At 40.4% G+C, this 24,086-nt stretch overlaps 2 protein-coding genes across 4 annotated transcripts; one reads left to right on the forward strand and one right to left on the reverse strand.

Annotated features, from left to right (window-relative positions):
- Window positions 1–5,389: 5,389 nt before the first annotated feature.
- HELQ (helicase, POLQ like) lies at window positions 5,390–21,643 on the reverse strand. 3 transcript variants are annotated; one of them, XM_063336468.1, is made up of 18 exons: window positions 21,319–21,643; window positions 20,158–20,896; window positions 19,649–19,827; window positions 18,899–19,099; window positions 17,794–17,866; window positions 17,233–17,330; window positions 16,556–16,654; window positions 15,796–15,941; window positions 14,655–14,894; window positions 13,658–13,799; window positions 13,253–13,357; window positions 12,503–12,722; window positions 11,675–11,832; window positions 10,141–10,239; window positions 9,685–9,858; window positions 8,956–9,069; window positions 6,752–6,886; window positions 5,390–5,587 (listed from the first exon to the last, which is right to left on the reverse strand). In XM_063336468.1, exons 1-18 carry the CDS (start codon window positions 21,469–21,471, stop codon window positions 5,501–5,503), a joined length of 3,162 nt encoding a protein of 1,053 aa, XP_063192538.1. In that variant the 5' UTR covers window positions 21,472–21,643; the 3' UTR covers window positions 5,390–5,500. The 3 variants fall into 3 exon arrangements, 2 of the variants coding, with proteins under 2 accessions (XP_063192538.1, XP_063192539.1); XR_010071293.1 differs by lacking the exons at window positions 5,390–5,587; window positions 6,752–6,886; window positions 11,675–11,832 and having other exon boundaries at window positions 8,964–9,069; XM_063336469.1 differs by lacking the exons at window positions 17,794–17,866; window positions 18,899–19,099; window positions 19,649–19,827; window positions 20,158–20,896; window positions 21,319–21,643 and adding an exon at window positions 16,765–16,777 and having other exon boundaries at window positions 17,233–17,291.
- A 118-nt stretch (window positions 21,644–21,761) lies between these two features.
- Window positions 21,762–24,083, forward strand: MRPS18C (mitochondrial ribosomal protein S18C). Its single transcript, XM_063337199.1, has 6 exons — window positions 21,762–21,866; window positions 21,953–22,005; window positions 22,922–23,005; window positions 23,429–23,486; window positions 23,820–23,879; window positions 23,962–24,083. Exons 1-6 carry the CDS (start codon window positions 21,815–21,817, stop codon window positions 24,036–24,038), a joined length of 384 nt encoding a protein of 127 aa, XP_063193269.1. The 5' UTR covers window positions 21,762–21,814; the 3' UTR covers window positions 24,039–24,083.
- Window positions 24,084–24,086: the final 3 nt, after the last annotated feature.

Below are 24,086 nucleotides of genomic sequence, written 5' to 3' on the forward strand. Positions count from 1 at the left end.
GTGTCTCAAACCAGCGCTGACACCGGCAGCCCCGGGGTTCCTCTCCCAGCAACCCTCAACCATTACAAAATGAACCTGGGCGTCAAGCTGGTTCCTCGCCTGCTCGCACCTTTTCCAGCGTCACAGCACGCCGCAGCCGACTTCTGCGGCTCTCCGCCTTGCCCGTGCGACCCCCGGGCCTCTGCGTGCGAAAACAACGGGCTGGAAAAATCACTGCACGCTGAACGCTGCTACCGCTACTGCTCAGGAGATGAGATGTCAGCCTGCCATCCCAGCCGCGGGCCTCCACTGCGGGAAACTGAGTCACATCGGCACGCAGCGCACCTGTGACAAGTGCCACTTGGTGAGCTTGCTGCCTCTGGCTGAAACCCACCTTCCCTGCGCTGTGACGCTGCTGCGGCGAGGGTATTTCTTAATTACAGCCAACACGCAACTTGGAATTTGTAGCTGTTACAAAAAAAGGACTCAAGCAGGCGCTTGGGTCTGCCCCCCGGGGTGCTCCCTGCAGAGTCCAGCCTGTGCCGAAACTCCTTCTTCTTTGGCAACACCTAGCCTTGCCAGGGAGCCCTGTCAGGAAACAGCCAGCTGCAGCCACGGGGCAGGTATTGCTTCATATGCCCACTATTGAAACATTTGCGGAGCTTTTAAAAAATAACCCTTAACATCACCGTCACGTTTCCCGCCTGCATCGGTTTGTCCTGAAGCATCCACGTTTCTTACTAAGTTTGTTCGCAAAACGGTTGCCTGCTGGAGCACAGGGCAAATCGTCCGGTCCTTATCTGTTACTTTATTTGGGTGCAGCGCTTCCCACGCTCACCGAAGTCGGGGCATTAATCAGCGTGGCTCAAGCGCTCGCCTGCCTGGCCCTTCCTGTTCCCACTTGCTCTACATTTTTGTACTATTAAGTAACTCACCACCAGAACGAGAAGGACTAGGCCAAATTAACTCTGTTTTTGATAAACACATCCATGGCTCTGCCAGAAAGGAAACGTCAGTGACACTCCAGTATCTTAGTCAGTGTGACACTTCCTATTTTGGGGGTACACCACCAATTATATGCCTACGCCCTCAGGAAGGGCTGGGGTGACTGTCTGCCAGAGGAATAACTCATCTATCAGCAGATGACCGGAGCACCCCACAAACTACCTGACCCCACGAGTGAACCGAGAATTTAAGAATGCAGCTCAGCATGTGACAAATCATTGCTGCAAACCAGGTTAAAGTCATTACTGCAGGTACAGAAAATGTTAATAGCCGTCAGCTGAGATGCAGCCCACACACAATTTCTTTTCTGTTGGAATTCACTACTTCTCCCTTAATTTCCTCAACGTGCTTCTTTGGACGGAGGCACTTTGTGTCACTTGCCACCGCGCTGCACTTCTCAGGGCAGAGGCACAAGGTATGTATTTCAAATGATCAGTGCTACATTTGGGATTCAATTGTGGTATGCGGGATGTGGGTACGAAAGGTCTAGCGTGCGTTATGCTTTTAGCAGCCTGAAAACCCGGTAGCTGGAAAATAATGCCTTCCAGCATTACTGTCTGGAAGAGCTTCAGGAGTTAAACGGGAACGGGTAGCTTTTGCCTGGGCATTTTTCATATTCTATTATACCCATTTTAAAATATTGTGAATCAGGGGATATCAATACAGAGGTATTGGAACGCTCATGGAAATTAGGGCAGAATTTGCACGACACCCTGTGAGCTACAAGGGGACAGCGTGAAGAACCGGGATGGGGCTTAAACCCACTCGTGTGTTGTTTGAAGCCAGCTCCGTAACAGCACCACACCGTCCCGCTTCCTCGCTCCGCAGAAAGCCTGGCCCCTGCCTTGGGGTGTTCAAACGCTTGGATCATGCAGCTCCCACCCCACAGTCCTGCTTCACCCACACCAGCGATGCCATTAGGGGGCACGCTGTGCCCGGTAGGGCTTTTACAACTAGGAAGAACACAAAATAAAGCTTTCCAGGAATGTCAGCCGTCCAACAGCAGCAGCAGCAGCGTGCTATTGCTAACAGCGACCCCACTGCCGTTCCTGGGCAAGAACTAAGAGCTGATATATCTCTATCTATCTCTATCTCGGTGCTTTATCTGTGCATATTAAGGGAATTCAGAAGGGATTGTTGTTGTCCGTACAAAAGGTCAAACCAATCCTGTGACGCGGCAGTGTTTGGGTGGGTGAACAGAACTCATCCCTGTCGGAGTAGCACCTAATCTGTGTTTCCGTAGAAGAAGCCTCAGGAAGATGAAACTAAGACTTAAGCTGATGCCAAGAAAGCCTGCAAACTGTAAAAACAGAGAGAGGTGCCTATCAAGGTGTTTTTGTAAGCTACCCTTGCTCCCAAACCCCCAGCCAGACCTTCTCCAGGCACGGCCCACAGCTCTCGGCACTCCCAGCCGCTTTGATTTCTGAACCCAGCTGGTTATGAGGGTCTCGGGATGGCACACGCTCTGTGTATTCCGAGGTGGAAATGACACTTTGGGTCCAGTTTTTAGCAGCTCTCTTTGATGCACACACATCTTTATAGGTATCGCTGAAAGACTTCGATTCTGCCGAGTCTGCAGCTGGCAAACTCGGCTCCCGCAGGAGCTGCTGAGCTCCAGCACTCCGAACAGAGCGCCGCGAAATCACTCAGCCTCCCTTCTAATCAAATCAAAGCTTCTAAGTGCTAGTATCTGGCTCTCGTTACAACCAATACTCAGCGCTGGACCGTCCTGCTGAAAGAGATGAAATGAAGCTTTTTAAAGCAAAGACAAAGTGAAAGCTGCCCGGGCAGGGCGAGCTCACACGGGAGCGGCTTTCCAGAACACAGGCACACAATAGGTCTCGTCACACAATGAAAACCAACGGCTAAACGTTAACCTAAGCCTGACTCTCCCACCAGCCCTTCCCGAGAGACAGTTTTCGGTAAAGGGATTTCTGAAAGTACAGCATTATGGACTCGGGGGAGGAATTGCACAAACACAAGGACCGTATTCTCTTTTTTTCCCTTCTCTCATCTCCACCCACCCAGAGGAAAGCCCCAGGTAAGAAAGCTTTCTGCAAAAAGCATTTAATCACACACCCTAGAAAGAAAAAAAAAAAAAAAACCAACAGTGTTAAAGATGTGTTCCGCCTTGCAGGGTAAGTTTGATTTCAGAAAAAAATGAGACAAGCTACACATAGCAAAGTTTTAGGGCAAATCACTGCAGTTCCATTCATTTAACTTCTAATGTTACCAAAGGTCACAGAGAAAGCCCAGGGGGAGCTGCACTCATCCATCTGGCAAAGCACAGCCTGTATAAACAGAGCAGCAGAGACGACAAACGTCAACCTCATTTTCTTTCCAAGACCAGCTTCACGCAGACCTGAAACCACCCCCTTGTTTCAAACCCGCTTTTGCTACCCATTTCCCAAGGGGCTCCGGCATTTGTAGGGAATACTTGACTTCATTCCTAAACACGTATCTCATCAAAACCTGATCTCGCCACAGCACCGGTGTGCGATGTACGGTGATGAACAGTGTGAGGATGGGCATTTAGCAACCCAACAACCAATAATTTTTTCCTGCTGTTCCCCTCTGCAATCCCAAAATAAAAACGTACACTTTTATTATTTTTTTTAGTTAGCATACGGGCACAAATATCACAAAGTATTGTGACAGAGGTTAATTGCTCATTAACTACTCCCGTAAGCAATTAATGGGTTATTTCCACAACATCGGTTATTGCAATAACTCAGTACTCAGAAGAATTTTACAGTCATTTGCTCTCCCTCCCCCCAAAAAAAAATCCATGCAAAAAATCCAAACTTTGGAGTAACGCCATCAAGCACCAATAAACCTTTAAAGCAACTGGTGAAGCCTTAAAGGCATCACTGAAGTTTTCTTACATAGGTGCTACATAGAGATGTACTCACATCTATGCCAGACTGAGCATCGTCTATCTTGCGAAGATAACGCAAATAAACCCCTAGAGAATTTCATCTTATCTATCATTCCGTCAGAAATATATCCCAATTAGAAGGGCAAGGCATGACGAGACAGTTAAACTCAAGTCATGGTAAACATTGCTTCCGCACTTTAGGGCCAGTTATACCTTATTGGTAGAACCGACTTATGTTCTCATTTCTAAAACCATTTGTGCCTTAGGCACTTAAGTATCCGTAACAGGATTCCCCTGGGGGCGCTGAATCTAGCGGTGGAAACGAATTGTGCTGCCTCTGACAAGTGCTGGTTTTAGATTCTTGGCCTGGCTTAACACTGAATGCACTCAAATATTTCACTCATCCAAATTTTATAAGCAACTATGAAGTATCATAATTATGGTCTTCCATGCCTGTTTCTGCTAAATAGCCTTTTCATCAGTTTTTCGCCATGACCCCTTTCGAGTCAAGCGTTCAACTTCTGTCGACCCCACTGGATTTAAAATCATTCCCGTTTTATCTCTAGAATCCCCACACAATTAACCTCATCTGAATAAAAAAAAAAAAGACACTTTAACTAAGGTTTATCTTGCTTTTGCTTTACTGAGAAGGGACACCTGATTTTGCATAGAAATGCCATATTTAAGCGTGTCACTGTACTGGCTACCATCATTTAACCCAGCCGTGCAGCACAGCTTTCATGTTTTTCTTCACGTGCAGTGCTCTAACATTGTCATGTACTACATACCAGCTTTGAAAAGGGGTTTACTGTACCCCAACTGAAGAAGTTTCAGGTATCTTCAAAACTACCTTCATGAAGCCTTACTTTTTGCTGGAGTATATACGGTTCAAATGCCTTTCAACATCCTAACTAGCATGACTGACTCATGCCCATGTAATCTCAGAACTTACCATCACTTCTCAGAAAGCAGTTCTTCAAACTTTTGTCTTTATTAGTCTTCATACTTAGGCAAGAAATTTAAAAACATTCTGTTTGGAAGACTGCTACAGAAGCATCCTGAAAGAATCCTCTCTCAGGGAATTGCCAGAGGCTGAACATGAATTTGATCTTTGCATCTAGTAATAACAAGGCTTAAGCTAGGCATCATTTACAATTCCTTGCAGAACTCTGGGACAACTCCTTTGCTATGAAGCTCAACTCTCTCTCTCTCCTCCCATTAGCTACACCTAGAGGACAGAGATTCCTGCAAGTAGGAACTTTGGAGTAGCTCGCTCAAGTGTCCTAAAGGGAATATCCAATGTAAAGGCTTTATTTGTCAGCTGTGAACTCCAGGCAGAAGTACACACCAGGCAGTTCGCCCGGTCCCCAAAGCACTCCTAGGGCTACGTCTAAAAATAGGAATGAATTAAGATCACATCTTTTGATTCTAGCCTATTGTTCAAGAGGTTCATAATCAAAACCTTCAAATGGAGTCAGCTTTCCCAGAAGTGTTCTGAACACAGAACTCACACAAAATTGAGGTATACAAAAGGCATTAAATATTTATTATAATTGCAGCAGCTTTACACAGGGAAGTTAAAAATTTAAAAATATCCCAATTTTTTGGATTCATGATTTTTTTCTTCATGACAGTTGGTCAGTAGGTCCCTGGGATATCTGTAGGCACCTTTAAGAGTTCTTCAACTTCTTCTTGTAAAGCCTCAGCTTTTTCACTCAGCAGCATCTATAACAGGAAAAAAAAAACCCAAACAAACCCAAACATTAGAAAATGAATACAATCATTAGCTTTAACTGTTAGACAGGTTAACACACCAATGCTTCCTTCCAAATTTGCATCTAGTCTGTAAAAAAAACCTCCTGCTGCTGCTCACAGGACCACCGTACCTTTACCCGAAAGGACATTTTCCCAAGTACTACCACCACCACTGTTTACTGATTAGTGTATACCCATATGAAAAACACTCACAGAAAAATGTATACGGTACACAGCTGGTTTTCTCAGTTCTGTCATCACATAATACACAACATTTAACAAAACAAAGCAGTTTTGTCTGGAACTGTGTCCTGGTTTCAGCTGAAATGATAAGAGTTAATTTTCTTTCTATTGGTTGCTGTGTTTTCATGTTTGGTATGAAAGGAACATCAATAATACATATTGTTTTAGTTATTGCTAAGTGATGTCAAAAAAAGTCAAGGACATTTTTCAGCTTCCCACAGCAGCTGAGAAGGAGCATAGACAGAACAACAGAATGACCAATGGAATATTCCATACCATAGACCCCATACTCAGTATATAAATGGGGATTGGAGCGATCTCCGCTTGGGTCAGGCAATAAATTCACCGGGCAGTGAGAGTGAACTGTGCTTGTATGTTCTTTTATCATTATTTCCCTTTTCCATTATTATTCTATTAAGCTGTCTTTAACTCAGCCCATGAGGGTGGGGTTTTTTCCCCTTTCCCCTCCTCTCCCTCTTGTTTCTACCCTTCTGGGAGGAGAAGAGGGGTGAGCAAGAAGCTTCATGGTCTTAGTTGCTGGCTGGGGTTAAACTTAAACAAGAGCATTTTTAACCTTAAGCATTTATTTTCCATGTTGGAATAAACATTTCTAAGTTGTGCCTGCCAGGCTCGTTTTAAGAAAAGTTTAAGTTTGACTGCCATTCAGAAGCATGAAAACCAACAATCGCTCAATTCATTACTCTTAACCATCTTTAAATAGATGATATTGTAAAGAAAATATTTCAATATATTCTTAACACATTGTGTCTGGATCACAAATATCTAACTAGCGCCTTTACTAGAAAACTAAATCCCTCACTTCATTCCAACTTCCACTTTTGATATATGGAAATTGTGAAACAGGTTTTTCTAACTTTGTTTCTAGCTTACCTTTGCAGATGAAACGATCTGTTTGGCTTGACGTAGTGACAAGTGCTCAATCATTTTGACCAGAGTTTCTGGATTTGCATTAGCCAAGTGCGCTAAAGTTTTGTACCCCGCGTTATAAAGCTGTTTTGCTCGTGCCTGCAAGTCCAAAACTGTGTTAGATTACTAGAACCAGCCATAAGAATTACTGGTAAGTGCCAATCTCTGCACCAACCTCAAACATTACATCTTTGCATATCAATCCAATTCTCTTTATCTTTCTCAGAACATGAATACTCACCGAGAACCTCCACTCCCCCAAAATACAGCTTTACCCAAGATTACTCAAGATTCACCTCCCCATACAATCTCACCCAGCTCTTCGGAACCCATTTGTCATTATTTTCTCCGAGCCTCGATGACACTGACCCTGCCATCGTCTTCGGTTATTATGCTTTCTGCATTCCCTGTCACTGACAGGAATGACTCTCTCACATTCTTTGGAGATGTCTAAGTGAAAGGAGGGCTGATTTTGTCAGATTTTTTCCCCCCCACAGAATTGTCACAGAACAGAGCTTTCACAAAATTCCAGAAGAGACTATACTTTCCTGTTTTGAGCTTATAAATATTTTTTTACTTTCGTATCACAGTAACAGGGTGTGCATTATCTGCTTCTCTTAACTTGGTGTGATCCCGTTGCTATGTAAGGCAGCCAAGAAGTACTTGCTTAGCAGAGGGTCTCTGGGCAAACATTTCTTTTGCAAAACAAATACTGCTAAAGCTTTACAAAGCTTAAATTAAAATGCATTTCTATACTAGTAGTGGAGGGTAATTTAGTATACCCAAGGCTTTAGTATCCTGAGTTATGAAACAGTACCCATTTGATGACCAAGTGTTACACCTCCGAACATTCGGTAAATTACTTTTCGTTTTATTCCCCACACCTCTTTTAAAGACAGCAAGGAATAGAAAGACATTTATTTGACGGTGTATGTGGGGTTTTTTAGCATTCAAGAGGTAACAGCTTACAATATATTATCTTCCTCCATGGTAACTGAGGACTATGCAAGTTCATTGATGTGAAGCAGGTGTCACTAATTTCACAAGAAAATAACCCCTAATTGCCAGCAAATATTTTTTGTGCTCTATTTGGCTGTTACATGCACAGTGTGGCTGATGACGCAAAAACCTTCCCCCACTAATGACTTAAGTCTCATGAAAAGATTTTAGATTGCTCTTTGAAAACTGTGCAAGCAAACGTGCAGAAAATAATTTTCTCTTTCACCACACCAACCTTAAGACTGATTTTATCACTTCCTCCACAGAAATCTAAGAAAATCGCATCTGCTCAACATGACAGTCTACCTGCTACAAGTATCAGCTGTCAGTATAGTTTTAAGTCCAGTGCAGAAGTACCTTGGTGATAGCAGTAATTTTGAAAAGCTATCTTTAAAATACCACTTCAGCAGAATCACACTGTCCAGGCTGGTTTTGCCCTTACACAGAAATGCTCCCCTTATGGAGTGAGCCATGAAAAAAAAAAAGACTATTTACCTTTTGCATCCAATTCAGAAAATTTGATGTATACCAAAAAAAAAAAACCCATTAGGGTCTAAGTCTTCATCCTTATTTAGCTTCTCAGAATAAAACCTTACTGCCACTAAATTCAATGGTTTGCCGACAAACTGATTCTCCAATAGCTGGACAGACAAGTTAGATCATTTTCCAAAGAGCTCCAGTGATTGCTTATAACCTTGCACTGACGCCCAAAAGGATTTTCTACTTTAACAGGAGTCTCCAATAAGTTTCTCCTCTAAAATACACGCAGCACTGCGAGTGATTGTAAAAGCTTAAGTTCCCAATAGGACTTCACATATTCCTGTGAGGATCTTGTAACTTAACTAAATATGTAAATTCTTTTTCCTCTTTCTTCCCATGAACTGAAAAATGCTTACCACAAAAGAAATCCGGACTCTGTTTTCCAACCAAGTACGCAGCTAAATTATTGTGCAAATACAGCATTTTCACTGTTGCAGTGGGAGCAGCCAGAAGAAAAACATCATTGGCTCCAGCCCACGTTTCCTCAAACTACTTTTTCCCCCCAACCTCCAGGACCATTGTGGGATTTCTGCACTATGCCAAATTCACAATAAAAAAAAGGCTCGGTCTTCTAGATATACTTGAAAGGCACACCAACATTTAGCACTCACAAAGTCAGGTTTACTAACCTCTAGAACCCCTGCTACCTCCATCAGAGGGATGAGTTCTGCCTTAACGCAGTACGTCAACTGCTTGGTAAGTTCTGTCAGCAAGGCTTTATAAACCCAGAATTCTTCCAATTCCTGCAGAGACAAAGAACACTAAAAACCAGATCCTGAGCTTTGTATTTAGGGGGGGTACGACTGATAAGAGCTCTACTATGGCAACGAATGTATGTTTGGCTTTTAGACAGGGGAAGCGCTACTATTTCTAGTTATCCTTTCCGCCAGTTGCAGAGTTGTATTCAGCACGCTCCAGCTGAAGAGCCCAAAGTTGGGGCAGTTCTGAAGGATAAGCAATGCATTATTTCAATAAGGGGGGGGGGGGAAACCAAGAGAACAAGCCCGGTTAGCTGTTTTCCTGAGATGACATTCCACAACCAGATGGCCTTATTTCCAAGAGAAAGGTAAAACTGTCAATTATTTCACCAACAGCACTGAACACTGATCAACGCCCTGTACAGTTTGTGTATTTTCATTCTCAATGCATAAAGCTTACTTTTAATACAAGAAATAACACTGTACCAGCACGCTTTTCTGAGCGGGAAAGTATTTTGAACAGGAAAAGTGACAAAACACATTTTTGCACAGGAAAGGCGAAATACAACACCCGCATTCAGTTCTAACATTAAAGAACAAAGCTGCAGATTTTCTAAAACCAATGTCAAAGAATTTAATGGAATTCATTTAGCACACTACCTCACAGAAGTGTAGAATGCAGGAGGTGAATGAGGCAGCAGAATTGAGGAGATTTTGCACATATCCTCGGGACATATTAAATTTCTCTGAAACACTCCATATATTGGTCTCTTTCAGTAGGGTATAAAGGACAAACGACAGGTAGAGCCTGTTTACCACAGCACTGTCCACGTTCTAGGAATAAAGCAAGTCACAATTCAGAGACAATATTACATTCAAGATATTGTTAGCACTACAAAGAAATTCTTCTCATCTCTACTCCTTCACATCTCTAAAGCATGTCTATGTTATACCCAAAGACATTAAACAGCACTAAAACCAACCAATGAGGTTAAAAGAACCTTAATAAGTAGAACAGTAACAAAGAACACTAGCAGAAAAAAAAATTCTAGAATTTGTAAATAATAAGTGAAATGACCAAACTGTCACCTTAGGTATGAGAAGTGTCCAGCCTACCTTTCTGATGGCTTGACCAGAAGCCTTTTTTGTAATAAAGCTTTCGGGTACTCCCACAATATCCGCTACTTTTTGCTCTGCTGCACTTAACTGGTTGAACTGAAAGAAGATTGACAACAGTCAAGATTACTTATTCACAACTCATTAACAGTTACAAGTGTTACAAGTCAGAAGAGCTGCAGACAGTGTGAATATGCTCCATTCAGCTGTAAAAAAGTAATTCACATCTAATTTATATAATACTGATACCACCTGCAGACCATTTGCTTTCCCCTTTACTCCATGAAAGACAAGCTTTAATTCTTTTTCACCTTGAACTCCGCTGATTTAGAAATACATTCACATGTGTGTTCTGCTGATAAGCTTCTGGTGTGCATACATATGAAGCTTTTCTTTTATAAATGTATAGCCTACTCTAGTATAAAGGCGCACACGCTTTTCTCACATCCCTTGGTAAAAATGTCTACTCGTATATTTAAGATTCAAGATGAACAGGTTAAAAACTCTGGAGAACTAAGTCACTTCTAAGTGCTCAAATATTTTTTTTGAGAAACATCATCGATGTTAAAGTATTTCCTGGATTTAACGTCTTCACCAAATGGTGATCAGAGGCTGTTCTCCAAATGTAACAACTGCTCTGCAGACTCCATGATAGTTTTATAAAGAATTTTCAGATATTTAGTTCTCTTATTATTATAGAAAACACAAGTCTATCACTCAAAGTGAAACGATGTTTTTCAATATCTCCACATCGTAGTCACTATACTAGTACTATAGTCACTAGACACGCTCTGCAGTTTCTTTGCCTACTTGGTTGAATTACCTGTAACTATCCATCTCTGAAGGCCACATTTAAACAAAGTCAAATAGATTTTAGTGCTACCCCTAGTATACAACCTTTTACAGAAAAGGGAGTAGCAAATTACGGGTGGATCTCGCACAGTGTGCAAGACCAGGATAAGGGCTGTGCTGCTAATGCTGACAGAAGCACAGTAGTGCCCAGGAAGGTGTTGGTCACAGTGCAATACTTGCAGTCATGGCCAGAGTTAAGCATTAGACAGATATCGAACAAAGATTAAGACTTAACACTCTCTAAACGACAGATAAAATGAGTGAGCGTCAGAAGGTAAATATGGCTCTTGATTAATTTAATAGTGTTTTTCTTGCAAGACTACAAGATGTGATTACATATAACTAGTTTATAGGACAGTTTAAGATTAACCAGACCCTGGTGATAGCAAGGCTAGTACGAAGGTTAGAGTCAGGATTTGAAGTACTGGCAACTCAAGAGATGATTTTCATTCCACTGTTTCCGCCAAACAGGGTCAAATATTGTAGATGCAAAAGAGAACTTTGGTTTTTATGCAATACAGGAAAGCAATTCTGTTCTGTGACTTGAAATAAAATAGCGTATCTTAGTTTTGCACCGAATCGTTCCCCCACTATCTTCATTTCCTATGTGTAAAAACTTAGCTAAAGTTTAATAAGCAGGATTACTGTCTGCCCCAACGTGTATTTGCTAGTAAACTCTCACCTGTCTTAAGTATATCATCCAATCTGGGCTACAGTTAGAAGTCATATCATAAGGAGTTGCCAGATATAGAAGATGAAGATTGCTCTCAAGAATCAGCCCTTCCAAACCTTTCTTCAATTCTCTGTAAAGAAGATTGCAGTATGCCAAGTCTATAGACCCTATAATAAGCACACAATGTATTGCAGTTTTAAACAGGCATACAGAGTTAAGCGTAGTAGATTTTAACATAGAGTCAGTATTTCCTTTACCTTCCATGAAAGCTTGTCTAAATTGAAGAGAAACAGTTGTAACCTGAAAAATTGCTCTAACCTAAGCAATGAAAAGGAACCGAGGAAAGGCAGTCACCTACAAAGTGTCTGTGAATTTCCTTGGCTTTAATGAAATCCTGGAACAATCTTGTACATTGAAGGAATCTTTCAGAGATTCCTTCTATTCCAACCGCACTCCATACCCCGTACCTTTACACTATGACAGCAAAACAGAACCTTCTGATACACTCTATTACAGTTGGTCTACATGTCATATGCTTCCTTTCCCTATTAAGCCTCCCTCTAGGCCAAGAAATCCCCCTGTTGACGATGCCCGTTCGTAACAATGAGTTGTGAAATGAGGTCAAGCACCATTTTGATTACAATCACTAAATCAAATCATTAAATCCTTTTTTGGGGGGTAAAGTTCTGGTTTTACTCTCTTTGTGACCAATGTTATTGTACTTCATTCCCATCATGTTCAGTCATGCAATCCTTGTTCCTTCCCAATTTCAGTCCAGCAGTTGAAATAAAGTTGAAATAAAGATTATAGTAAGTATAAAGCAAAACAAGGCCTTACCTTTGTATGTAGCTTTACCCAATGGTGTGATTGTTAGCGTACATTTGGAACTGTGGTCCTTCTCAGATATTCTTCCTTTTAGAAGTCCTTTTTCTATGAGATTTTCTAGACCATCTTTAGTTATCTCTGAGAGGCTCTTCTCTTTAGACAGCAGCTGCTGCTGAACACCCAGCAAAGTACTGCACATAAAATTGTCGACTTCCTCCTGGGTAACTGCTATCTGCGTCAGTTTTGCAAGCGATTAGCACGTTTAAAGGTGTCATTTCACCTAAGACATTTCATAAGCTATGTGAAAAAGTTTACTGAATAGAACAGTTTGATATCCTCTTAATGCATTTCTATAGAAATACATGACAACAAATGGAATGACAGACAGTCTATGATGGATCTGATGGGACTGCTCTCCAGCTGTTCTATTATTTTAGCTACTGCATCATGGTAATTTGTTTCCACTGTTTGTATTTTGAATCAAGTATCAGAAAGGGAAATATTATTAATACTGTAATATATCATAAAGTAGATATAATTTTGACTTTTACACATAAGAAAATTGTCATGTTACATGATTACTTGATAACCGAGTTAAGAAGGACAAAGATTGGATTAGTCCTTTTACTTATCTCATTAGAAGCTGTTCTGAACTCGTAGCCAATGTGTTTAAAAGTTTGTTCTTTCTCTAGAAAGAACAGATAAAATTTTGTTTGCGTTCCCAAGCACTTAAGTTACTCACAGAGAAGAGTTAACTGATACCTTCAGTCCAACCAAAGACAACAACAGGCTCTGCATTCCCTTGGTCAGCTCCAGCAGAAGATTGCTGTAACAGTTCTCCAAAGGACTGTTAACTAAATCCTGAACCTAAAAAGAGCAAGAAATGTATTAAGTTCAGGGAAAATACTTATGCATTAGTTTTACATTTTTCAAGATCCTGATACACATCATTCAGCTTATAAAGAAAAATCAGTGTAGATGTCTAAAGTTTACAGTTCCCACCTGAAAACAAACCACAGAAAGGGAGTTTATAGGTATTATTACATGAGTCAAATACTGGAAACGTTGAGAAATGAAGAAAAATTAAGCTAAGCAGCACAGCTCCTCCTGTTTATCCCACCAGCTCAATCCAACAATTTAAATTACCAATAACTTTATAAAAATTACCAAGTGTTTGTCTTTTTCTTGCGCTATGAGAATACTTTCTCCAGCACTGTCAATACCAGCTCGACCAGCTCTGCCAATCATTTGTTTATACTGGTTCTTCCTCAGGAAGTCATTGGCGACATAAGGAGCTCTTAGAATAACCCTGTAAAGAAGTCTTTAGTAAGTTATGCTTTACATTAAAAATTATAAAGCACGCATTTGTAAAATGTTATTGATGCTTTAGTACATGCCCCTTGCTTAATAACTAATAAAAATCAAATGTACCTGTCTAAACACATGTGCAAGTCAACCAGGAAAACATTTGACAACTTAAGGTTTACTGAATGATAAACCATGTTTATTATGTTTCGTAGAACCTTAGTCATTACATCTATTCAAAGCCCTGAGTTTGGGTGACAAATTGACAAGATCTAAAATAAACCCTACTAAAAAACATAAGGAACACTGAACATACATCAGTTGTGCTAGAAAGACAACGCTTGGCCGTATATTTCTTTTCCCCCCTCAGATGTATTATTCCAACATAGATGTACACAAAACTGGACTCTTAGCAAACAGTGTTTCATCATACAGAGTACAGCAGCCATACCATCAGCACTTGTATAAGAAAAGATAACATGTTTTTGTGTTAAAAACTATGGTTTGTGTATAGTTAAAAACTACTATTTTGTGTTCAAACTGTAAAATAAATCCCTTCTAAGGAGATACAATTTAAATACTGAAGCATTTCCTCGATTCATTATAATTTCCTTAATCCATTTAGATAAGTGCTCTTCGGCTATGCATGGAGGGACTTGCTACTGATTCACATTTCCTACGTGAAAACTTTGCAGTCCAAGTTGAACACAAAATCCCTTATGCTTCCAATTTACTAGTAAAAGCAGAAAAAGGTTTTGAATAGCCCTGGTATTTCCAACATTAAAGGAATTTTTTTTTTTTTTTTTTTTTACAAAGTAAAAAAATCAATGCAACAATGAAATACGTTTCAGTTACTAACCTTCTAGCTGGCAGGTTGACTCCAGCAGCTAAAGTAGCTGTGCAAGCAAGTAGACACAGGACGCCTGTAGAATATGCTTCCTCTATACTTTTTCTTTCATCGTTTGTAAGGCCGCTATGGTGATAGGCAATACCAAAAGGGATTGTTTGCATCAGAACAGGACAGACGCTGCCATTTCCAATATTCTTTAGATTCTTGATGAGATCTTGTTTCTCTTTCTCCCTGTGAGCTTTAAATTCTCTTGGAGGAGGAAAAGCATTTCTTTAGACTTCAATGAATCATTAACTACTTTTAAAAAAAATTACTGTTTATTTCAGCTTACTGTCTATTTCTGCTCATTATCCATTCCTCTAACATCTAGGTTGGAGAAAGTTATTTCCAGTAATTTAAGACAGCAATACATGGGAGATTGATTAAGTTGCAATAGAATTATTTTCTTATTTGTCGGCACGGGTATAGAAGTGATCAAATACTGACCGAGTGTAGGGATTGAGCGAACTGAAGAAAGGAACTGGGGCCAGTATCAGCTCGTAGTGAAGACTATAGATACATTAAAAATGGTTTCTGTTTTTATAGCAACTGAGAGGTTTTGATTATTTTAATGTAATTTCTTCCTACATAAAATTTATCTTTGCTAGACCATTATGAGTGGATCAAATCACACTTAAATGAAATCAAACATACTTTCTTTGCTTTACTAATGAGGCCTGGTTTAGATTTTACAACTTATATTCACAAAGTAGGTATGGAACAGAGATACTTGACCTACTAGTAACAGACATGACCAGTACCAGGCTACAGAGAAAATGTTTGTTTTCTAAGCTTGCAGAGACCAGTGCCAAAGGGATACAAGGTTAGATTCATTTAGTATGCTTTTCCTTTTTTCTTCATTATTTGTCCTCTAAGAAGCATTTTTTCAACTGGTTTACTTAAAATATGATATTTTTTTTTGGTAAAACATTTCTTTAATGGGCCTTGAGCAGTTTGCCATCATTTACGTGGTTAGCAACTTTACATGATTCCATATTCGAAGTATTTACTTCTGATCACCAGGGAAAGTCACTTGCAAACTAGTGAAGATTAAGCCTAAATTATGACCAATTATTCCATACGTAATTAAAAAATCATGCCAGAAACTTACTTCTTGAGGTACTTGCACACCATTGAAGCCACATTTTCACAGTTCTTTTTAGTGGGACAGAAGATTAGGCAGGAATATTTAGGAATAACTTCAGTAACCAGTGCAATGATGTGGTCAGGGTCTGCTTTCTCCAGATTACTAGAATACTATCATAAACACAGATTGACAAACACTTAAACTTAGAAATTAAGTCATAAATTAAGTATTCAAGACTTATTTCTCAACCTTCACTAGAATACTCCCATTTGTTTTAATGTAACGTAACCGCAAGCAGATGTAGGGTAAGCTTTTCTCCCAATCCCTCACTTGAAAGAGTTTACTAGCACATCTAGCTTGAACTGAGGGATACATGGATATGAGACTCAAATACTTGGCTTTTTTCCTTTAACACTTTGATTTCTTCTAGCAACACCATAGTGATGTTACTTGTGCTGCTGGCAGTGTACCATAACACACATTTTTCTTTTTAAAGGTTGAAGTGAATCCCTAACAAGGCACTCATAAGCCAACAAAACCCAAGAGAGATGTCTTCTTTTAATGCCACCTAAGAGTAGCCAACTGCTGAGAAAAATCGACCCGAAACCGTAAAACATTGGGTATACTCAAACCCATTGCTCTTCACACACCAAAATATTGAAGAAACCTCTACCTTAAAGAGGGGTAAAGGAGTGAAAGCCAAGTAAGCTCTGTAGACAAATCATTGTCAAATAATACATTTCATAACTATAGTTCAAAGGAACTATAAGCACTTTGGTTTTACCTTGAAATTAAGGAGACGTGAAAAAGTAAAGCCATTTTCTGTTTTGCTGTCAACTGCATAAATGGTGTCTCGTATCTTTACGTATTCTTTTAATTCTACCTAGGGGGACAGAAGCCATAAACAGAAGCTTTAGTTAAATTACCACCTCTTCTCTAAAGATTAAGCTATTACTGATGTACAGCTAATATTTTTTTTCCTAAGCATGACACTTCATATACATACCTACTTGCATGCACACAAGCACACATTCTACCCTATCAAGAATTTTTTTAAAAGTTGTTTTAATTATTTGCCTTGAGGAAATATCTAATTAAAACAAAGAACATGACAAACATTGTGTCCCATGAACGATTCATAAATCATTGTCATGATAGCATTCAAGCACCAGCAGTCCAGATTCTAGCTATATCAAATGAACTGTAACGAATTACCACAGTAGCTGTAATTTAGAAATTTGTTTAGTTAAAATGACACAAATGGCTTAAAACAATACTATAAAGGTACTGGCACTTGTGCATTTACAAGTGCATAGTGCTATTTATCATATTGGTACAATTGCAAGCAGTAGCAGGCATTATATTACATTACACCATGAAATTAAGCACAAAAGCTGTGATATGCCGTAATTTTAAAGTCAAATATCTTCTTTACTAGTTTATGTTATCTTCTATACAGACCGGTCTAAAATTATTAGTATAGTACTCCGCTTGCAGGAACTTCTGCAGGTCTCCAACATTATTTAAAGTTGCGCTCATTCCAATGATTTGTGTGTTTTCTGTAAAACGGAAGCTGAGATCAATTTATTGCCATATTCACTTCTGCTCGGTATTTAATTCATAAGCCACCTTCTCCATCATTAGTCTTTTTAAATGCCAAAGTAGTAGGTTTCAAGGGAGATACAGTTAGGAAATATCACTAGAGACATAAACAAAAAAGAAATCCTTCTCTACAGAAGCAATTAATTAGAATCACTAAGGGGCTCCTATGAAGGAATGGAAGAAATTTGACAACACTCTGGATTTCTCAGAGAAGTAGTATCAAAAAAAGCTTCAGAAACACCCAGCCCATCATTACAGGGTCAACTGACTAACACTTAAATGAGTAAACACGGCTAATGCATGAGGCATGCCATGTTTTCCAGAAGCAGCCAGAACACCACAAATCCAGAAAGTATGACTTCTCTCTACAGATTCCATCACTACAGCATTTTAGTAACATTAACTGCAGCCATGACTTACTACTAGTGTGAAGAATTTTTGCAAGAGTAATTTCCAGTGTTGCTCCACGACTTCCTTCACCAAGCATATGCAACTGTGCACAGAAGGTAAAAAGAAAACGCAAGAATACAACTGAGTTAAGAGTATTTCTACAAAAGGAACACTAATTCTGTAGTCCTAAACAAATATTACAGGAATGTCTTTGTTGGACTTCCTCATGATATGCCTCTGGTAAATTTTGACTGCTAAGCTCCTTCTGGAAGTACAGCCTCACTGAAACAACATTTAAGAATCACGGAAGAGCAGACCCAAGAGCAAATGCAGATAACAAGATTTACCTTCCATTTAAGCAGACCGCATCTGACACAAACAGTTAACTCCTGACAGTAAACAGCCAGTGTGGAGATCTTTGTATTCACCAGCCTAAAGCAATTCTAAACAGACTGTGTTTTAAGCAGCACTCACAGCAGAAGTTAATATAAAAAAATTCCTAGCAGCCAGCTACTACCAGGAAAAGTAAAACTTAATTCTGAAACTGCCTTCTGTTTAGAAGTTACTATGTTAAAGTAAGGTCAGTCAGCCTGAAGCATTCCACGAATTAAACATCCCTGTTAGATGTTACACATGTGATTCAACCCCACAATCAACCCTAAGTAACACAACTCAGCCACACCACTAAAAAGCAGAATAAGGGGCAATTCTCACAGTCGAATGTTACTTAATTTTTTTTTTTTATGTTTCATTTAGTTATTATTAATACTGGACACAAAGTCTCATGGTTACACATTTAGGAATTAAATTCTGAGATTCATAAAATACACCCCATATGATCAAAGTGATTTGGTTTTTCTAATCCATCAGAGATGTTTAATTGACATGCAGTTGACAGTAGATCTCAGTATAAAATCTATTGTCCTGATGTAGCAACAAATGCTTCAGCAAAAGAAAAATAGCTTCCAATATTACAGAATCATGTACCAATACAGAAAAAAGTTAAGTAGTAATAATTTCATTATAAACACTCAAGGCAAAAGCAAGTAATCAAAAAACTGGTCCTTGCTGGTAATTATGTATTATAAATGTAAAAAATTGCATATTATAAGTCTCAGTAAGTCTTGTAGCATACCTCATCTACTACAACCAGACCGAGGTCATCAATTCTTTCTGTTTCAATTAAGGAATTCACTAGACCATGTCCTTTTTCTATAGTAGCAATATAAAGAGACTTTTTTATTCTCCTCTTAATCGGTGGAAATCTTCCTTTACTTCCTGCGTATTCTTCAACCAGGAAACCCAATTCTATCCCAAAACTCGATAAACCCCTAACCTGTAAAAAAAAAATCAAATTGAGGACAAACTCATGCTCATTTTAGATTTCAGAGCTGCCTCAAGAACTCAACATGCATACAACCAACCCACATCACAATCAACAGTTTGAATGACTAAAAGCATATTAGCTATGACTACTTTTTCCAATTGCAAAGCTGAAGTGTTTACAAGTATTTCAAGCTTGGATTCTATCTGTTCTCTAAAATTAGCTTTCATTTATATCAAAGAAATATCAGTTTTTATTTCAAGACTATTTCTTTAGCAAGTTGGGCAGTACAGATCTAAGACTGCAAAACTATACATAACATTGCAAAAAGCTATTATTTCAAAATTCAGCACACTTTACAACGCAGCATCTCACCTCATAATTTAATTCTGATTTATTACAAAGTTACTGACCCTCAGAGGAGTAGTTAGGAGAGAAGTTATGCACTTCCCACCATATATTTATGAAAATCATGGAGTTTGCCACAATTAGTGTCAAAACCAGCCAAGTAACAAGGCATATCAGACAAGATAATCAGCATCAGAAACACTATATCCAGACCTTTTCTTGGACAATGGCAACATATGGCAGGATCATCAGAACATCTTTCTGCCTGCAGAGTAATTCTTGGAGAATTATTATTTCAGCTACAAGTGTTTTTCCACCACTGGTTGGCAATGAGTATATTAAATTCTTTCTTTGCTGTAAGGATTCTAACATTAAGCAATCATGCTGCCATTCTGCAAAATTAAAAAAAAGAATTATTAGTAGGGGTATGTTAATCAATATCAAAATGCCCCTGTTTCATATAAAGTACTTTATGCTTTGCGTTTCTCCAACAAACCACTAAAAGCTTTCAGTGATCAAGCCTTCCAAAGTCTTCTATAAGCCATATCAATCTTTCCCACCCATCTAAAAAAACCAAAATAACCACTTAATAAAACAACTGCTTTCCAACATCATTTAAATTAAATATTAACTTAACTTAAATATTTTACAGTGTAATGGATAAAACAGGCAACACTTCACTAGCAATTTTTTTTTTTTCAACAAACTGTTAGTCACATTACCATACAGTGTTTCAATCCCTCGAAACTGTCTGAACAGATCTTTAACTTTGCTAGGTAATCCATAAAAAGGGCCTATATCAACAGAAGAAGATTCAATAGTTTTCCTAGCAACACAAATCTCTTCAGATAAAACCGCTTCTTTAAGTTGCTTGGTCTTAGAGACCTGCAGAGTCTGGGCTTTGGCGTTTCCAGTCATAGCGCTTTTCAGATGATCTTTAAGACTCTCAGTTTTAAAGAAATCACGCTTAGAGTCTGAGGAAAAGTCATTAGGTCTGGTCCTGTGTTCAGCATCAGGACAAAAGGATGATGGACTCCTGATTTTGTCCAAGGAAGAATTCACACATTTATTCCTCCTTTCTGAGACTGGAAATATTTTAGAACCAGAAGAAAGTTCATCTATTTTCTCAAAATACAAAAGTTGTGATGATGGCAAATCATCTAAAACCAATTGAGTCAGCTCTTGATTGCTATTCACTGGGTCATTTTCATTCATTTGGAAACCATCCTCTTTGTCAGCTTTAAGGACGGTCTTATTTTCTGACGTAGAAAAATTATCTTGCTTTTGCTGCTGAATTCCTGACTGAAGATTCCCAAGTACAGTGTCTCCAGGTCCTTTAATATCCGTGTTTTTATCCTGCAGGTATTTGTGCTCTATATCATCAACTTGAGCTAGCAAAGAATCATTTCCATAAAAGCTGTCAAAGTCGCCAAACATGTCTTCTTCACTATCATTGCTGCACTGTAAAAACATAACACTGAGTATTAATACTCCAAAGTAACATCAACACACGAAGGCAGCATAACGTCCAGCACACACATCAGGTACGATTCATTTAAGTCTGCCCCAAGTTAATAAGAGAGTTAAGTGTTTTCTGGTGTTGTTTGTAGGGAAAGCCTAGCTTGACTTCTAAAGGAATGCATGCTTTAACTCGGCAAAACTTAACCTACAAGGAGACGTGATGCCTGCACAGCTGCTTAGTAGCAATGCATTATTTTATACATATATATATATAGTCTAAGCCAAAACGTATTCCCTCTCACACAAACCAAGACCTCTCCCGACCGGCGCCAGGCAGGCTCGGTCTGGGCCAAGCCCCGCTCCCAGGCGGAGTCCCCCCGCCGCCATGCCCAACCCCTGCCCGCAACGCGCCATGCCCGCACCGGGGTCTCCGCCGGGGGCCCCTCGTCACCGGCGCTCGGTCTCTTGCGAGCCACCGGCGAGCAGACGGCGCTGGGCTGCACCGGGACCCGGCTCCGCTTGCGGACAGAGCTGGGGCGGCTCTTCCTCCGTACCGCCAGAGCGGGCTCGGCCATCACCACCGGCCCGGGGAGCTGAGGGGGTATCAGCCTCCACCCCGAGACTAGGGCTGCCAGGGAGCGGCACGGAGACCGTCACGGCCGCGGCGGGGCACGGCAAGCGTGGGCCGGGCCAGCCGAGGGAGACGGGATGGCCATAAGGAGAGCGGAGCTCCGCCAGCAGCATCACTTCCGCCAACGAGACGCTGAAGCGCGGGAACCGTCGCCACGCAGCGGCCAATCACCTGCCTCAAGTAGGGCGGGCCGCGGCCCCATTGGCCAGCGCATGGCGCTTAGCGAGGCGGTAGGGCGGGCAGGGATGACGCGCAGGCGGAAGTAGCGCTTGCGGGCGGCGCGCAGTATGGCGGCGCGGGCGGTGGTGGCGGGCAGGCCTTGGCGGCGGCTGGTGCCCGGTGCGTTCCTCCCGGTTCGGGCAGGGCGGGCGGGCCCACGGGGCTGGTCTGTCCCGCCACTAACTATGTCGCCCTTTCCCTTGCAGCGGCGCTGTGGGAGCGGCCGCGCCGCCCGCAGCATGAGGGGCGGCCCGACCAGGTGAGGAGCGGCTCCGGTACGGCCTGTGCTCAGGCCTTCCCCACTGGAGGGGCCCCGGCCGGGCAGCAGGGGGGCCGGAAGCGCCTTGCTGCGGCCTTCGTGTAGCTCGGGCTCCTGAAAAACCTGAGCTCGGTTCCGCGGCGCGTTACTGAGCGGGAGCCCAGCGCGGCGGGAGGTCGGCAGGTGTTGAAGCTGAGGTGCCCTTGATCAGTACCTTAACTGTGGTCACAGCGCTCTCAGGAACTCGAGCATGAAGCAAAACCTCTGGCAGCGCCAGCCAATTTCCTGTATATAGCTGAGAAAAAGCCTTCAGAGAATGCAGAAGGTGTGGTTATGTCATAAAAATGCATTGTTCAGTACCAGCAAAAACTCTTTAAAAAGTCTTTCTCTGCCTAAATTCTATGTCTGCAAAAAAATGAAATTTCTCCTTTCGCTTATATCTTGTGAGGATTTGGTGCTGGGTGTGTTCTGAAGCTTGAGGAGCCTTTCAGGGTTTGGGGGATATTTGGGAATCTCTTAGAAGTGTGTGAGCAGACAGGAGCTCCCTCTGGCTATTTGTTTGGAAGCTGTTTTCTAAAAAATCTCATACGACTTACCAGACAGAACTACCTTACTATCAGATTCTGTAGTTACTGCCTTCTAAGTGACCCGTGTAAGCGCTGTCCTGTTGATTGCTTTAACTGACTTGTTACATTGTCATTATTACTAAGACCCTGTAGCTGTGAGAAGTCTTTTAGATGGCTACGTACCAATTAGTATGTTAGAGAAATAGAGATAAGAAAGCTGCTGAAAAATTTCAACAATGCACTAAATATCTTTTTTGGTTTCAAGGCATGTTTTGCCCAAAGGATAAAAATAAGAAACATTCCTTATTTTCTTGTGAAGCTTATAGATGTTAATAATTCTCTAATTTCAGCCTATACAAATGGAGAACCCCTATAAAGAGCCTCCTAAAAAATGTGTCTTATGTGGAATAAAGGTGGACTACAAGAATGTGCAGGTGAGTTTAAATATTTGTGTCCTCTGATGAAGGTAAGTGGTTTACTGTTTTTAAATGTGTGTGTAGGAAGTCAGCATAAATGAAAATTCATATGTGTAGGCATTTAAAACTTAAGAGCTGTGTGCAGTTAAGGGTCAAATAATGTAGTTGTGATAAGCTGTTCTATCTACTAGTTCTACATGCAGGTGTCACCTTTGTTGTTTACCAGAGTCTGCAATTCTAATTCCACTGTCATATTGCTTAAATGTTATCACATATAAAACACTGTCTAACTCCAAGCTATGCTTTTTCATGTCTCTAGGTAGAACTGAGTTTTGTAAAAACAGATCAAAAAAATGAAAAATAGAATGCAAGTAGTAAAACAAACTAAAGATCTCTAAAACAACTTCTTAGACTGACTTTGGACTTCTTAATTTTAAACAGCTTATTTCCCAGTTTGTTTCTCCACATACTGGCTGCATTTATGGCAGACATATAACAGGTAGGTGAAGTATTAAATTAAATCATTTACTAGTTACTATTAATGTTCTAGTGAATCCAAGTAACTGTGTATCAGTTATCTTTCCAAAAGTAACTACTGCTAACTCTATAGATTTTGTAATAGTGTTCCTCTGACTTAATAGCTTTCATCAAGGAATGAAAATATCCCTTAATTTTATGGGGTTTTTTGTATTTAACAGTATAAGCACACATGCATTTTTCTAGGAAGGCTTAGACAGAGATAGAGGAAATTGTCAGTAATATCTCTTTACCCTTTAAACTAATGGTTTGGTTATCGTTGATTTAAGAGACTGAAAATAATTTCTCTCTTTAGGCTTGTGCAACAAGAAGCAGAAGGAAATTACAAAAGCCATTAAAAGAGCTCAGGTATTTGGTAAGTATGATTATGCTCTTGACTTTTTAAAGTGAAGACTACTTTCCTGTTAAAAAAAAACCTCCATCTTATTTTTTTACAGGATTTATGCCAGTTATGTTTAAGAACCCATCATTTCTCACAGACCCCAAGATATGTAATGTCAAGTATCCAGAGTAATATTCTGTCAAGAAATAAACAATAAAACTACTTTTCATGTTTCTATCC

The sequence above is a fragment of the Chroicocephalus ridibundus genome, chromosome 5 (genome assembly GCF_963924245.1).
Source record: "Chroicocephalus ridibundus chromosome 5, bChrRid1.1, whole genome shotgun sequence".
In the NCBI taxonomy this organism is placed as follows: domain Eukaryota; kingdom Metazoa; phylum Chordata; class Aves; order Charadriiformes; family Laridae; genus Chroicocephalus; species Chroicocephalus ridibundus.